The 14,876-nt window shown below is 41.3% G+C and overlaps 1 protein-coding gene across 1 annotated transcript in view; it reads right to left on the bottom strand.

Moving 5' to 3' along the window:
* Positions 1 to 14,876, bottom strand: part of ADGRA3 (adhesion G protein-coupled receptor A3) — a 121,138-nt gene that overhangs the window by 41,841 nt on the left and 64,421 nt on the right. Inside the window, exons 8-10 of the mRNA XM_025437227.3 lie at positions 13,117 to 13,281; positions 10,091 to 10,292; positions 9,042 to 9,197 (exon numbers count right to left, since the gene is read on the bottom strand). Coding sequence (XP_025293012.1) covers positions 9,042 to 9,197; positions 10,091 to 10,292; positions 13,117 to 13,281 — 523 coding nt within the window. The remainder of the gene's footprint in view (positions 1 to 9,041; positions 9,198 to 10,090; positions 10,293 to 13,116; positions 13,282 to 14,876) is intronic.

The following is a 14,876-nucleotide window of genomic DNA, read 5'->3' as shown; positions in this document are numbered from 1 at the left end:
AAAATCTTAAAAAAAAAGAATATTCATATGCCTTAGAGTTAAATACTCACAGCTTCCACTGTGTCACCTGCAAGTTAAATATCCACAAGTCAGTTACTGAGCATCTCCAAAACTCAATTTGCTTCTTCGTTTATAAATGAGACCAAGAACCCTAAGAGAAGTGCTCAGGAGGTTTCAATCCAAAGTAAATTAGGAAAACAAAACTAGGGTGCCTGGGTGGCTTGGTCAGTTAAAGCTAGCATGCCTTCAGCTCAGGTCATGATCCCGGGGTCCTGGGATCGAGTCCCACATCCGGCTCCCTGCTCAGTGGAGAGTCTGCTTCTCCTTCTCCCTCTGCTTCTCCCCTTACTCATGCTCTCTCTCAAATAAATAAATTTTTAAAAATATTAAAAAAAAAATAAACTCATGAAGCAATTCATGCCATTTTTGAGAAAAGCCAAGGGATCTAGGCCTCATCCAATTTGCATTTTCCAGCACAAAGCAGCAGAGGGTACCCTCCCCCAGTAAATCTAATAACCAGAAAAGTAAGAATTACAGACTCATGTGTGGGACGGGGCATCAGCTGGGCTGCTGTCTGGGGACAGCCAAGGTGTTGTGGGGTTGTACAGGAATGGCATGCTGTCCTAACCTGACTAGATACAAGTGGTAATAGGTAATAATAAGAGCAGCAGCTGGTATTATCATTGAGTTCAGGTAGTCCTCGTGATTTTCTCCTAGTTACAAATCCCAGGTAATAGTGAGACTGTACTTATCACAAAGCATGGTGCTGCCCTGCTTACTTTTAATGAAGGCATTGCCCCACCGTGAAGCCAAGTTGTAAAAGCATCTTTATGTCCATCTCTACCAGCTCCAGTGTCCCGAGTGCCTCGGGATCCCACTGTGGGCTTCTCAGCTCGCTTAGTTAAGCAGTCAATATTCAGTGAGAGGCTCACCGTGATAATCACTAGGGCCTATGGAAAAGATTAAAGATCTGATTTTATTAGTCTAGGAGCAAACAAGGTAATGAGGAGGAGGAGGAGGACGAGGACAACCATGGGGGATCCAGGGCAACAGGTGAGCGGTGGGGGTGGAGGGGTTGAGAATAATATTGCATGGCATAAATGTCACATTTATTGCCCATTTCCTCACAAAAAGGATTTAAGGTAGTTTAGCAAAGTAAAAAAGGATTATTCTTTTTAATTAAGAAAACAAATAGTGAGTGGGGAATACAGACTTACAAGAAAAAAAGAGACAGAGGTAAAAATATGCATCAGTGCAGAGCTTCTAGAACCCAAGAAAAATTGGGTGTTTCTAGTCAAAGTGATGAGGACAACACCACAATTATCAACAGAAAGGAGAACATTTCAGGGCGCCTGGGTGGCTCAGTCGGTTAAGTGTCCGACTCCTGGTTTTGGCTCAGGTCATGATCTCAGAGCTGTGAGATCAAGCCCCGCATTGGGCTCTGTGCTCAGTGGGGAAGCTGCTTGAAAAGGAGGGGAAGGAACATTTCTTCCTTTTATGACAAATTCTCTGAACACATAAGGAAGAGTACTCAAGAGAAGCAGAATTCGGGGGGTGGGGGTAGCACCCTGAGCCTTACCTTCCCAAGGAATGGGAGAGCTTAAGGGAACTCCAATTCTCCCGAGCAAAGCAGATTTTGCTTTTTCGGATTAAAGACACATGTGCATCTCCCTTCTGGGGAGGATGGAGAACGAGGTACTCGGGATGATTCTCCAGCTAAACGTGGAAAATGCTGAGCCAAAACAAGTGAGAGGAAAAATTGCACCACTGACAAGTCAGAACATAAAGACTGTTCAGAGGCCAAGAGCAGAACAACAGCAGGAATCCAAGGAGCCCTGAGGTTGACCTCTGACGGCCATGGCCCGTCCTCTGCCATCCAGGCCTCGGCCCAGGCTCCACATCGCAGGCCTCCTAGGAGATCACTGCATGGAGCGGACACCAAAAAGGGGACACCTCCAGGGTCAGGGCGAACCAGCAAGCAGACGTCAAAGTGGTCTTGACCTTGGCACAAGGTAGGAGGTGAGAACTCTCTTCCCTGACAATCTATAAACACAGTTAGTTGATCTTCACACAGGACTAAGGTCAGACATGACATTATTTCTCAGGTCTGAAAAGCCTCAAGCTGAGAACTAATTTCAAAGCGAACCCCTTATCTTGGTATTGCCAAGTGCCTAGGCACTTGAGAGAAGCAAACAAATATCACACTTAATAAGGATACATTTAACTATGCCTACATTAAGACTCCTTATCATCAACACTAATCAACACTGCTCTGGAGAGGTTCTCACTAATGCATAACCAGAAAAAAGGAAAAAAAAAAAAAAAAAGGAGGATACAATTTAAATAGGAACAGAGAAACCAAGTGTTATTCACTGGTGACATCTGTCTGGAAAATCCCATATAACCAACTGCAAAATTATGTGAATTCCTTAAGGTAATAAGACATAAGGTGCATATTTTTAAAAACCATAACTGGGCAGCCCGGGTGGCTCAGCGGTTTAGCGCCGTCTTCAGCCCAGGGCCTGATCCTGGAGACCTGGGATCGAGTCCCATGTCGGGCTCCTTGCATGGAGCCTGCATCTCCCTCTGCCTGTGTCTCTGCCTTCTCTGTGTCTCTCATGAATGGATAAATAAAATCCTTAAAAATAAAAAAATAAAAAAAAAATGTAACCAAGGGAAAAGGAACAAGGACTAGATACCTGATGATATTAAGGACTCACAGCCCATTTGGGTGACATTATAACAATATCACGGTTCTGTTTTTAAAGTTCCTGGCATTTCAGAAAAATTATGGATGAAATAGGACATCTAGAATTTGCTATCAAATATTCCTGCACTGGAAAGGAATACGAGAAAGAAAGAAGAAAAAGAGAAAGAAAAACAAAAAACAAAAAGAAAGGAAAAAGGAGAGAAGAGATTAGCGAGAATGATGACAAAGGAAGTGGACAGCTCAAACACCATTTCAAGGCAATTATCATATGGTTTTGCTCATATGCAGAATATAATTCTAGTCCAGAGGGACTGTAAGGGAAGGGAGGGAAACTGAATGGGAAAAAATCAGAGAGGGAGACAAACCATGAGAGACTCTTGAACTCTGGGAAACAAGCTGAGGGTCACTGGAGGGGAGGGGGTAACTGGGTGACGGGCATGAAGGAGAAAAGGGGATGTGAGGAGCCCTGGGTGTTCTATGTGACTGATGAATTATTGGACAGTACATCTGAAACTAATGATGTGCTCACTGTATGCTGGCTAGCTGAATTCAAATTAATTAATTAATTAAAGCTCTTGGGGAAAAAATTTCACATTCCAAGCCTGCTGAAAGCTAAAGAGTAGAGGGTAACATTCCCCCTCCTACCCTTTTGGAACTTTCCAATGCAAACGTTTCTGACGCGTTTTTAGGAAGTTAGGCCCAAAGAATACTTTTTTTAAAAAAGCACGACAGGGAATAAGAAAATGAAGTTACTGCAGTGGTTCTCAAAGCCCGTGCGAAGACATGCCCCCCAGTATCACTTCACGCAAATTCTCAGACCCCCCGCAGCACGGAGTCAGGGTCTCAGAGGACGGCCCAGCAATCCATTTAGCAGACCTTCCAGGGCTTCTGACACACACACTCCAGTTCCAGGCGCAATGTTCTAGAAGGGGTAACAAAGCCAAGGGCCGGCTCTCCGAGCAGTTTAACAATATAGAAAACTCAGACAAAAATCAAGAAGAAAAACATTAGTGATAATGAAAAAGAAAACACAACTGTTAATACAGAAGTGATTATGTTTTAAGATAAGTACGTGAAGGGGACTCCTGGGTGGCTCAGCTGTTGAGCACCTGCCTTCGGCCCAGGGTGTGATCCTAGAGTCACGGGATCTAGTCCTGCTTCAAGCTCCCTGCAGGGAGCCTGCTTCTCCCTCTGCCTGTGTCTCTGCCTCTCTCTCTCTGTGTCTCTCATGAATAAATAAAGATCTTAAAAAAAAAAAAAAAAAAAAGGATAAGTACATGAAGAACTTTATATTCTGAAAACTCTATGTAAAAATGTTCCAAATGAACAGTCTGGTCAACTAGCAAGAGGGCGCAGGCCTCGCTCACAGATTTAAGGCGAGAGCTCTAGGACGCATAACCAAACCTGATCTTTATATACGTTCCCATCTTTGGAAATGCATAAATACTGCTTTCAAAAGAGAAATTACTATTGTAAATATGGAACGGACACTTAAATTGCCTGACAGACAGCTTTTATCTGGTTTTAAAAGACCCCACCAAGCACACCATTTAGACCTGGCAGTTTGAGAGCTTTCAGCATCCACCCTAAGACCACAGAGCACGAGCCTGTGCTGCCTGGACTCAATCACAGGTTAAAAAGCAATTGCCTCACAATACTGTGCTTATGAATTATTCATAGCAGAGTAACTTTTTGGACATAATGCAAAAAAACAAAAAAAAAATCAATTTAATTATTTGTCCAACTAAGCCTTATGCATTTTAGGATACCTTAGAATAATTTCATGGTAATTAACATAAAATGAAGCCCTTAAACCTCATGACTTCTTTTTACTATTCTAATAAATGATGAAAGCTATGGCCTATACTTTAACTTTCCAAAGAATCTGATAGAACGTCTGTCACTGCACCACAGGTAATATTACATTTATACTTCAATTATGCAATCCTGAATATTTTTCCTCTGTTTCTCCTATTTATACTTAATAATTTGCCATCATTTGTTTCCAAAGGTAATTCAAACTTTACCCTCTTATGTCATCAGTGAAAGGGACAGCAATCTCCTCCAAACTCAGTTTTTAGTTAGATAATTAAAGCACTCTGGTGATTTTTTTTTTTTACCTCCTTCTTAGCTTCCGAGATAAGAATGTTAAACTTCCTAACTTTATAAAAGTATAGCCTAGCTTTCAATGGCTCTGCAGAACAGGTTCACCTGTATTTTCTCACTAGCACACGCAAACTTTCAAATTAAGGAGGAGATAAACATCATCTCCGTTTTAAAAATAAAGGGCCCAGGTTAAAAAGTAACCCATGAAAACCACATCTGCTTCCAGCATACCACCAAAGTACAGACCACCCACTGCACACAGTAGTAAACACCTCTGGGCACCACAGTGCTCTTCACTAGTTGGGAGGCATGCAAAGCTCCTTCACAGCAAAACAGGGCAGCACGAGAATAAACTGGCATTATATGACGACAAAATATTTTTCAATGTCCACGTTCTGGAATGATATTCCAATTACTCCAGTGACTCAAGCCATCCCACGTCCATGAATGACTTCTCCCCCACCCCTGTCCTCTAAGATTCCACTTATTTATTCATGAGAGACATAGAAAGAGGGGCAGAGACACAGGCAGAGGGAGAAGCAGGCTCCCCACGGGGAGCCCGATGCAGGACTCAATCCCAGGACTCCAGGGTCACACCTTGAACCAAAGGCAGATGCTCAACCACTGAGCCACCCAGGTGCCCCCACAGGTAGCTAACCTGTGATCATGATGAACAATGGAGAGCATTCCTACCACAAAGCCAGCATCCAGGCAGCTTCTCCCACCACTGGGAACATTTATCACGGGAAGCAGGCTGTGGCCCAGAGAGACCATCAAGTACCAAGAAGACAGTTCTTGAGAAAACTGTGGTCTGAAGTTCAGATAGCAACACTGAAACGTTATCTCATTATCAAGTGGTCCTGTTGTCTCATTTAAACACATGTAACTATTTTCCTTCCTTTACCAACTGCATCGTATCAAATAAAGCACCTAAGGTACCAGGAGCTATAGTGTGGCAGTAACCTAAAATGTGAGGAAGAGAAGGAAAAGTGTAAAGTTGACAAACTCAACTCAAGTTGTTATAAGTTTAAGATATCTCATGTGAGGACAGCCCCAGTGGTGCAGCGGTTTAGCACCGCCTTCAGCCTAAGGTGTGATCCTGGAGACCTGGGATCGAGTCTCACATCAGGATCCCTGCGTGGAGCCTGCTTCTCCCTCTGCCTGTGTCTCTGCCTCTCGCTCTGTCTGTGTCTCTATGAATAAATAAATAAAATCTTAAAAAAAAAAAAAAGATATCTCATGTGAGCCTCACAGCAACCACACGGAAAAATCCTGCACTACTTACACAAAACAAAACAACTAAGAAGTCAAAACATACAAAAAGACACCAAGAAACAAAAAAGCAGGATAAGAATCATGGAATAATGGATCTACAAAACAACCAGAACACAATGAGCCAAGTGACAAAAATAAGTCCTTACCTATAATAATTACTTTAAATGTAAGAAAATTAAAAGATACAGACTGGGTCAAAAGATTAAAAAAAACAAAAACATTAACAAAAAAACAAAACAAAAGAAGAAACAAGATCCAACAATATGCTGCACAGAGACTTACTTTAGCCTTAAAGACACACCTAACGTGGAGAGTGAAGGAATGGAGGAAGACATTTCAAGCAAATGGTACCAAAACCAAACCAAAACAAAGAAAGTAGCTATATTTGTATTGGACAAAATAGACTTTAAAAGTAGTAAAGAGAAACAGAGACCATTATAAATGATAAAGAGGTCAATATAACAAGAAGATACAACAACTGTAAATCCTCCTTACCCAACACTGGACCACCTAAATATACAAAGCAAAAACAGAACTAAAAGGAGAGACAGACAGGAAAACACTAGCCGTTGCCATCTTTGACACCCCACTCTCAACAATGGACGGATCATCCAGACAGAGAATCCGAAAGGAAACAGCGGATCTGTTTCCACCACAGACCCAGCGGGCCCAACAGATGTACACGGAGCAGTCTACCCAACAACAGCAGAACACACGTTCTTCTCAAGTACACACAGAACATTTTCTAGAAGGGACCATATGTTAGGCCATAAAACAAGTCTTAACAAATTCAAGAAGACTGAGATCATCTTTTCTGTCCACAAGAGCACGGAACAAGAAATCAGTAGCAAGAGGGAAACTGGAAAATTCACTCACGGACGCATGGAAATTAAACAACATTCATTTGCCAATGGATGAAAGAAGAAATTAAAGGAAATTATAAAGGGTTCCTGAGGGGTGCCTGGCTGGCTCGGTCGGTAGAGCACGTGACTTCTAACCTCTGGGTTGTAAATTCAAGCCCCGTATTTAGTGTAGGGGTCACTTTAAAATAATAATAAATAAATGAATAAATAAATAAATGAATGGCTCTGGGCACAAACAAAAACAGAAGCAACATATCAAAAGTTGGGAGATGCAGCAAAAGCAGCTCTAAAAGCAAAGTTCACAGCAATAACCACCTATATTAAGGAACAAGAAAGAGTGCACATAACCTAATTCTAGGCGTTAAGGATCTAGAAAGAGAAGAGCAAAGTAAGCTCAAAGGTAGCAGAAGATAATATTTGACAGGGGAGCCAAGAACACTCAGTGGAGAAAAGACAGAGCAAATCGGATAAGGGATTAATATGCAAAATACATAAAGAACTTATAAAATTCAATAGCAAATGACAATAACAAAATTCAGAAATAGGCAAAGGATCTGTCTGCAAAGAACATATACGAAGGCCCAACAGATACATGAAAAGGGTCTTCAACACCAATCATCAGGGAAACGCAAATCAAAAGCACAAGGAGATACCACCCCACACTTGGTAGAAGGGCCACCACCAAAAAGACAAGAAAATGCTGTTAAAAATATGGAGAAAGGGGAACCTTTGTGCACTTGGTAGGAACGTCAATTTATACAGTCACTACATAAAACAGTATGGAGGACCCTCCAAAAAATTAAAAATAGAACTACCACAGGATCCTGAAATTCCACTTCTGGAAATACATCCAAAGGAAATAAAAACCCTAACTTGAAAACACATCTGCACCCCCACATGCAGGGCAGTATTATTTATAATAACCAAGACACGGACACAACCTAAGTATCCATTGACGGATGAAAGGATAAAGAAGCCGTGATACACACACACACACACACACACACACACAGGGATATTATTCAGCCATAAAAAAAAGTGAGGAAATCCTATCACTTGTTACAACATGGGGAACCCTGAAGGCATTATGCTGAGTGAATTAACAGAGAAAGACAAATACTGGGGCTCCTGGGCGGCCCAGTGGTTGAGTACCTGCCTTCAGCTCAGGCCATGACCCTGGGGTCCCAGGATCGAGTCCCACATCGGGCTCCCTGCAGGGAGCCCGCTTCTCCCTCTGCCTGTGTCTCTGCCGCTCTCTGTGTTTCTCATACCTAAATCAATAAAATCTTTAAAAAGAAAGACAGACAGACAAATACTATCTGATCTCACTTACATGTGGGCAAAAAGAAACCTCACAAGGAAGAACGAACTTGCGGTTACCATAGGCAGAGAGTGAGGAAAGGGGGAGGAGGAGGAAGGTGGTCAGAAGGTACAAATTTCCAGTCATAAGGTAAGAACGAGGGAAGGACCGCACAAACGGCGATCCAGCTAACACTGTCGCATGGTATATAGGAAAGTCGTTACAGCAAATCCTGACAGCCCCCATCACACAAAGAAGTTTGCTTTCCTCCCCTCCTTTTTTTCTTTTTATTGTATCTTTATGGGAAGACGGATGTTAGCCTAACTTACTGTGATGATCATTTCACAGTTATTTGTAAATCAAATCATCATGCTCTATACCTTAAACTTACACAGTGATGAATGTCAATTATTTCTCAATAAAACTGGAAAGAGAGAGAGAGAGAAGGAACACGTGGCTGTGAGGAGAAGAACAATCTCAGAATGCCTGAGAGAAGTAGCTGTCGCCAACCCACAAGGTGGACGGAAGACCTTGCTCTCTCATGGGCTGGCTCTGCTCTATCACGGTACCTTAATTTCCAAGAACTAATTGCTCCCCTCTATTCCTTCCAACAACAGATGATTATAATGAATGAAGCATAAATTTCTCAAAAACAATCTTGGAAATTAAAAAGTGCACCTAATTAAAATATAGGAAACATAAAGAGGCTTTAAATATAGGGACTGAACTATACCACATGACCATATGTTGATATGCTATAAGCTCCAAATGTGAACCAGAGAAATACCTCTTTGGACTTTTCTTCTTTGGTAAATCTTCCGAATTTTTCTATCATTTCAGCCACAAATATAACATCCATCTTGTCAGAAAAATTGGCGGCTTCCACAGTATAAGCCAGTAACTGTCGGGCTGTGGCCACAGCATTAGTAAGATTGAGAGGCATCTAGATTAAAAAGGCAAAAATGATCAACGAATTTTGACATTTTATCTTTCCATTTCAAAACACGGCAATGAATTCAAACTCTATCATTTATCACAGGATCTTCTAAAAATGCTTTTTCAAACCTGAGAAAACTGGAATTATAATGGCAACTAATCCTGAATTTTTTTTTTTTAACTTTGAAACGTAGTCATACATCAAAACACATCTAGTGAACACACTGCACCATGTCTCCATCTCTCCTTATCCAAATTCTGCACATACTCCATTCCAATTGCTAAGTAAAGTCTTTCCTGAGTATTCCAACTGGGAGGAATCAATAACCCCCCTGGAGCCCCTACGCACGGGAGTAGGAAGCATTTATCTGTACTGCCACACGCTGCCAGTGATGTCTTACATTTGCTTATTTATTGACTTAACACAACTCGGCACCAACCATTACGCAAAGGGTGTAACAGGTACCGAGGAGCGCCAGAAAATGTGTAACATGGAAATCGTCTCCCAGCTGCTTATAATCCGGCCAGGTTGAAAAAGGATGCATCGGAGCAAAGACAAGAAAGGCCGTATGAGTAGTACACGTATGACAAGGGATCGCTTGTGACAAAGAGATTATAAAAGAAGCCCAAGAGGTGGCTTCCCAGATGGATTTGAAGGATGGCTGGGATTTGGTCCAGTGGATACAGATGATAAAGATATTCAAACAAAGGCAGTGACTGGAAAGGAAGACTGACAGCACAGGGAGCCTGGAATACGGGAGGAGTTGACAGGCCTGATCCTGAAGACAGATCCACTGAATGGAAACACACAAAATCCTTATGCTTTACTAGTATTTAAAACACACACACAAATACCTGGTATTTCAGCTAAATCAGCAAATGGGAAGACTTAGTACTTACCTGATTAAACATATAAAGCACCCTGGTGACATCGTTCGCATACTGGCAGCGAGAATAATCATCATCTGCCCAGAAGCCACCTCGATCGCATCTGCGCCAAGCCTTCCTCTCATCCTGTGGGTTTCCGGGATAGATCCCGCTGCCATGGGTGTTCCGGGTACACTGAAGATACGCGGTAATGCCTGCTAACGTTCTGGGCCATCTAGGCAGATGAAGACACAAGGGTATGAGAAAACCTACGCGGACGCAAATTACAGCGGAGGTGTAAATCAAGGACTAGAACAGGTCATGTATGATCAAGAGAGATCAAGAAGAAACAAATTTGGGCAGCCTGGATGACTCCGTGGTTTAGCACCGTCTTCAGCCCAGGGTGTGATCCTGGAGACACAGGATCGAGTCCCACATCGGGCTCCCTGCATGGAGCCTGCTTCTCCCTCTGCCTGTGTCTCTGCCTCTCTCTCTCTCTCTCTCTCTCTCTGTGTCTCTCATGAATAAATAAATAAAATCTTTAAAAAAAAAGAAGAAAGAAATTCCTTTCAGAATAAAGACAAAAAAAAATGAAAAGGTTAGCATGGACTAAACTGCTTTAAACCATCAGCCACATCTATTTTAATACCAGAGGATATTTTTCTTAAAATGTTCTAAATATTGCTATAAACACACAGGAAAACTTATATCCAGTAAAAAAAAAAAAAAAAAAATTTAAAAAAAGAAAACCGGTTCAAAAGATGGCACAGAAGCGGAGTTAGCAGAAGCGTGGACAAGAGTCACACAGCAGGTGCAGGATTGCTTCGCTTAGCCGCTGGCCGTTCAGTGGCACCTAGGAATTTGGGACTTGGGGGTATTCCTATGAACAGTTAACTGGTGAGGGCTGTTGGTCATGCCTAGACTGTTTGGACAAGCAGTACAATTGATGCTGGAACCTGCTTTCTTCCCAGGAGTCTGAAACTTTGGTACATGCTAGATGGGGGAGGGGGCGCCTACATGACCAGCAATAAGAACTTTGGGTGCTGAGTCTCCAACGGGCTTCCCTGGGCAGCAGCATGTATGGAGGTTGCTGCCCTTTCACGGCTGGAGGAGTAAGAAGAGGCCTGCGTGGATCTCTCCAGAACGCACCTATGTCTTTCCCCTTGTTATCCAGCTACGTATCTTCCTAAAGCTCTGTACTAGATCTCAGCTGTGACTACAACTACATGCTGGGTCCTGTGAGTCCTCCTCGCAAACTTTTGCACTGGGGGGCGGTCTAGCAGACCTCCAACACACTATACAACTGAAATTATCCGGGAGAAAGTACTGCCTCTGCAAGTGACCACACAAACCTGTGGGCACAGATTGTCACTAACAGTGGGGAGAAATCTTCGCCATTTGAGCTCCATTTCTCCAAAATTGGGAATGAAATGAATAGATTTCATAAAAGTTACAGTTGACCTATAACACAGGAACTGATAAATTATAATAGCAGTCATACCAAAATATAATTGATTACCAAAATCTGCATAAACAGATTAAACAACACTAAAATCTTATTAATGCAGTGAAAGTGGAACTGCATAATATACTAAGGAGTGTCAAAAGCTAATTCATTAATCAGTCAAATAATCAGATTCTTCTTCTATTTTTAAAAATGTAAAATACTCAAATCATGAGCAAAAATAGAAAATCCACCATAAATATAAAACATTATGACTACTTAATAAAAGATGCAGAATATAACGAAATTCATAAGTGCTATCTATTCTGTTTTAAAGTATACAGAATAAATATTATCTATTAACAGTTAATCTACATAAAGGACTTAAGCTTTATTGGCAACAATAAATGCTAATTTCCATATACTCGGGTCAGGGAGATTTTTTTTTTTTAAAGGACGAAAGATATATTTTTTAAAAAAAAAGCAATGAAGAACTAGCTGAGCTGAAGATGTTGCTATTGCTTCTTCACCTTGGATTTAAAAGATTAAAACCAAAGGGTTTTCTTACCCTTAAAACTTGGGCAGTTAGGAGAACCAAAGTCAGGCAGTACTAACTGGGTACTCAACAAACTTTACGCTGCTTTAAAGAGCCACACAGTTCCCTTCATTTACATCAACTATAAAGTCATTATTAAAATCCTGAATGTAATAAACATCAAATAAGTAATATACTTTAAAGATGTTTTTTAAACAACCTTCAAAGTACGGAGAGTCTAAGGGAAAAGTTGTCACCTCTCACAAATTCTAAATTTTCTATTTAAAAAAGATTATAATATTTAACTTATTCTGCTTATCTCAACACAGAGGCCAATACTAACGGCTCCCAAAGTTACGGGCCAACCAAAAGCTTTCATTTCCAAATTCCTTCTTGCTTAGAACCAAACTGGGGAGCACACCTGGGTGGCTCAGTGGTTGAGCATCTGTCTTTGGCTCAGGTCATGACCCCACGGGGTCCTTCCTGGGATCGAGTCCCACATCAGGCTCCCTGCAGGGAACCTGCTTCTTCTTCTGCTTGTGTCTCTGCCTCTCTCATGAATAAATGAATAAAATCTTAAAAAAAAAAAAAAGAACCAAACTGGGGACGGTAATGGACCATGGCTTTCTCCTAATTACCATGTCTACTTAACTGCTGATAGTTAAAAGTAACTCAGCAATACGAAACCTTCCAAAGTTCATCCATAAAAGAGCCCTTGAAAAACAGGACATACCATTAGCCTGTCTGAATTTCACAATTTTAATAGAATTTCCAAAACGTTTCCCTAAAGTAGTGGTTCTTAACTTTTACAACAAACTGTTAAACATGAAACACTCTGCCTGCAGAGACTGTTAAATCAACATATCCGAGATAAAGCTCAGGCACCTTTTCTTCATCATCTTCATGAATGATTGAAATCACTGGTCTAAAGGGCAGTCCTTGGATATAGAAGGATATTTAGAGGAATACATAGATTATTTCTCAAATTTTCTTCTTGAGGACAGGGGACCAATTATGCACCTTTAAGAATAAAAACAGATGTGGGCAAATCACTTTTCCAGCACTTTCCATGTCACTGACCTGAAATCACCTTTATTGTTTACCACCCTCTCGGGAGGACAGTACTGTGCAGAGCTCTCCAACACCACAATATCGACAGTTCTCGTATTATTCCCACGTTTGGTCTGGACATGACAGCCCCAATTTCCAGTCGATCCAGCCTGAATATTAGAAATGGTTAGGGCACTGCATGAAGAAAGATTTTAAAAAGAGAGAAAAAAATGGTTAGACAAAAAAGGGAGACGCCCTAGGCTCCTATCATTCATTTAGCAAGTACGTCTGAACGCATGCTGTGGGCACAGCACTTGCCAGATAAAAACAAACTTAAAAAAACGATCCCTCCACGTAAGTACCTCAGGGGCAAGTCAAGACAAGCAGGTGAAGAGCTACTTAAAACACTGTGGCGAGAGCTATGACGGACGTATGAACGGAGCGCAAGGGGACATCATGCCCGACACTCCTGCCAGGAGGGGTGGGGGGGACGCAGCCAGGAGGGGACACAGCAAGTGCAAGGGCAGAAACATCACATTCTCGGGCAAAACTAATGGAGATGTTTCCAAGTTACATCTACCTTTTCACTGACTCGGAGGGAAAGAGTCAAGCGCAAAGGAAGGAGATGGATAGTGGTTAGTGAATAATTAAGAAAATATTTAAGGTAAAATATTTAGCAGAAGAACTCATCAAGTCTCTAAAAAGATTTAATAAATTACCAATTACTGCTTTAACAAAGGGAGTTTTCCATGTAAAGGTATACTTCCATCTAGAAGACGGCTATATTTCTAAATAGCTGTCAGTAAATTCAATTTTCAAGATGAACTCCTAATTCTCTAATACAAAGCCTATTAATTAAAGAGCAGATGTCAGAACCTTCAATTAACCTTTCTCCCCGCCACACGAACCACCATGCTATGCTTTTATATAAATAGAAAAGTAGGAGATAATTAGACATAAAGGTTGTATCATCTTAATTAATCGACAAAGTTATGTCTTGAAGTTAATACACATTTTTCCAGCCTCCTAAATGACTAATGGCTACACAACATCGTACGTTCTAATGAAGACTTTGAGGCACTGTTACTCTGAATCAAAGAAAATGTTTATCATCCTTGTTAATTAAGTCAGTGAATAAAGCAATACGCTGTAATAAATACATTCGAGATAACGTGATACAGAAAGTATTTTATATTAAATCTAAATAGCCAAATTCTGAAATAAATAATCATTCTCCAGTGCAGAGGTTCCCAAATTTTCCTGGTTCACGGCATCTTCACTGACCAGAAAACTGTTTCGCAGAGTAAATTAAATTAAAATTCAATTTACTAAATTAAATCCCCGAATTGTGTGTCTATGTCCTAATAAATTCATGGCCATTTGAAAAATATAACACACATCAATTTGAGGTAAATATTTTGTTCTTAAATAACCACAAGTACTTCCCGATGGGTTGTGTGTGTCTGTTGAGCACTCCAAAACTAACCTAACATCAGAGAGAGGACAGACAACGATACCCTCCTTGCATGTTCCACAATGACTTTCACACAGTACTTGCTCCGCACCACAGTCATCACCAAAATTTGTCACCCTCGAGCATGGCACCAGCAAAAGGAATGCAGCACCATCGAGTGACACTGTTAACTGCCTGGGCTGGTTGCCGTGTGGGTGTCCAACAAATGTCAAGCATTACCACGCTTCTTCTAAAACTCAAAATACCCCACACAGCAGTTCTGTAAGTGAAGTCCCTGTGACGGCCCACGTCAGCACACCCCCTGGGACCTAAGGGC

This window comes from Canis lupus, chromosome 3 (genome assembly GCF_003254725.2).
Source record: "Canis lupus dingo isolate Sandy chromosome 3, ASM325472v2, whole genome shotgun sequence".
In the NCBI taxonomy this organism is placed as follows: domain Eukaryota; kingdom Metazoa; phylum Chordata; class Mammalia; order Carnivora; family Canidae; genus Canis; species Canis lupus.
The sequence above is the reverse complement of the archived record's forward strand: the minus strand, read 5'-3'. Positions and strand labels throughout refer to the sequence as shown.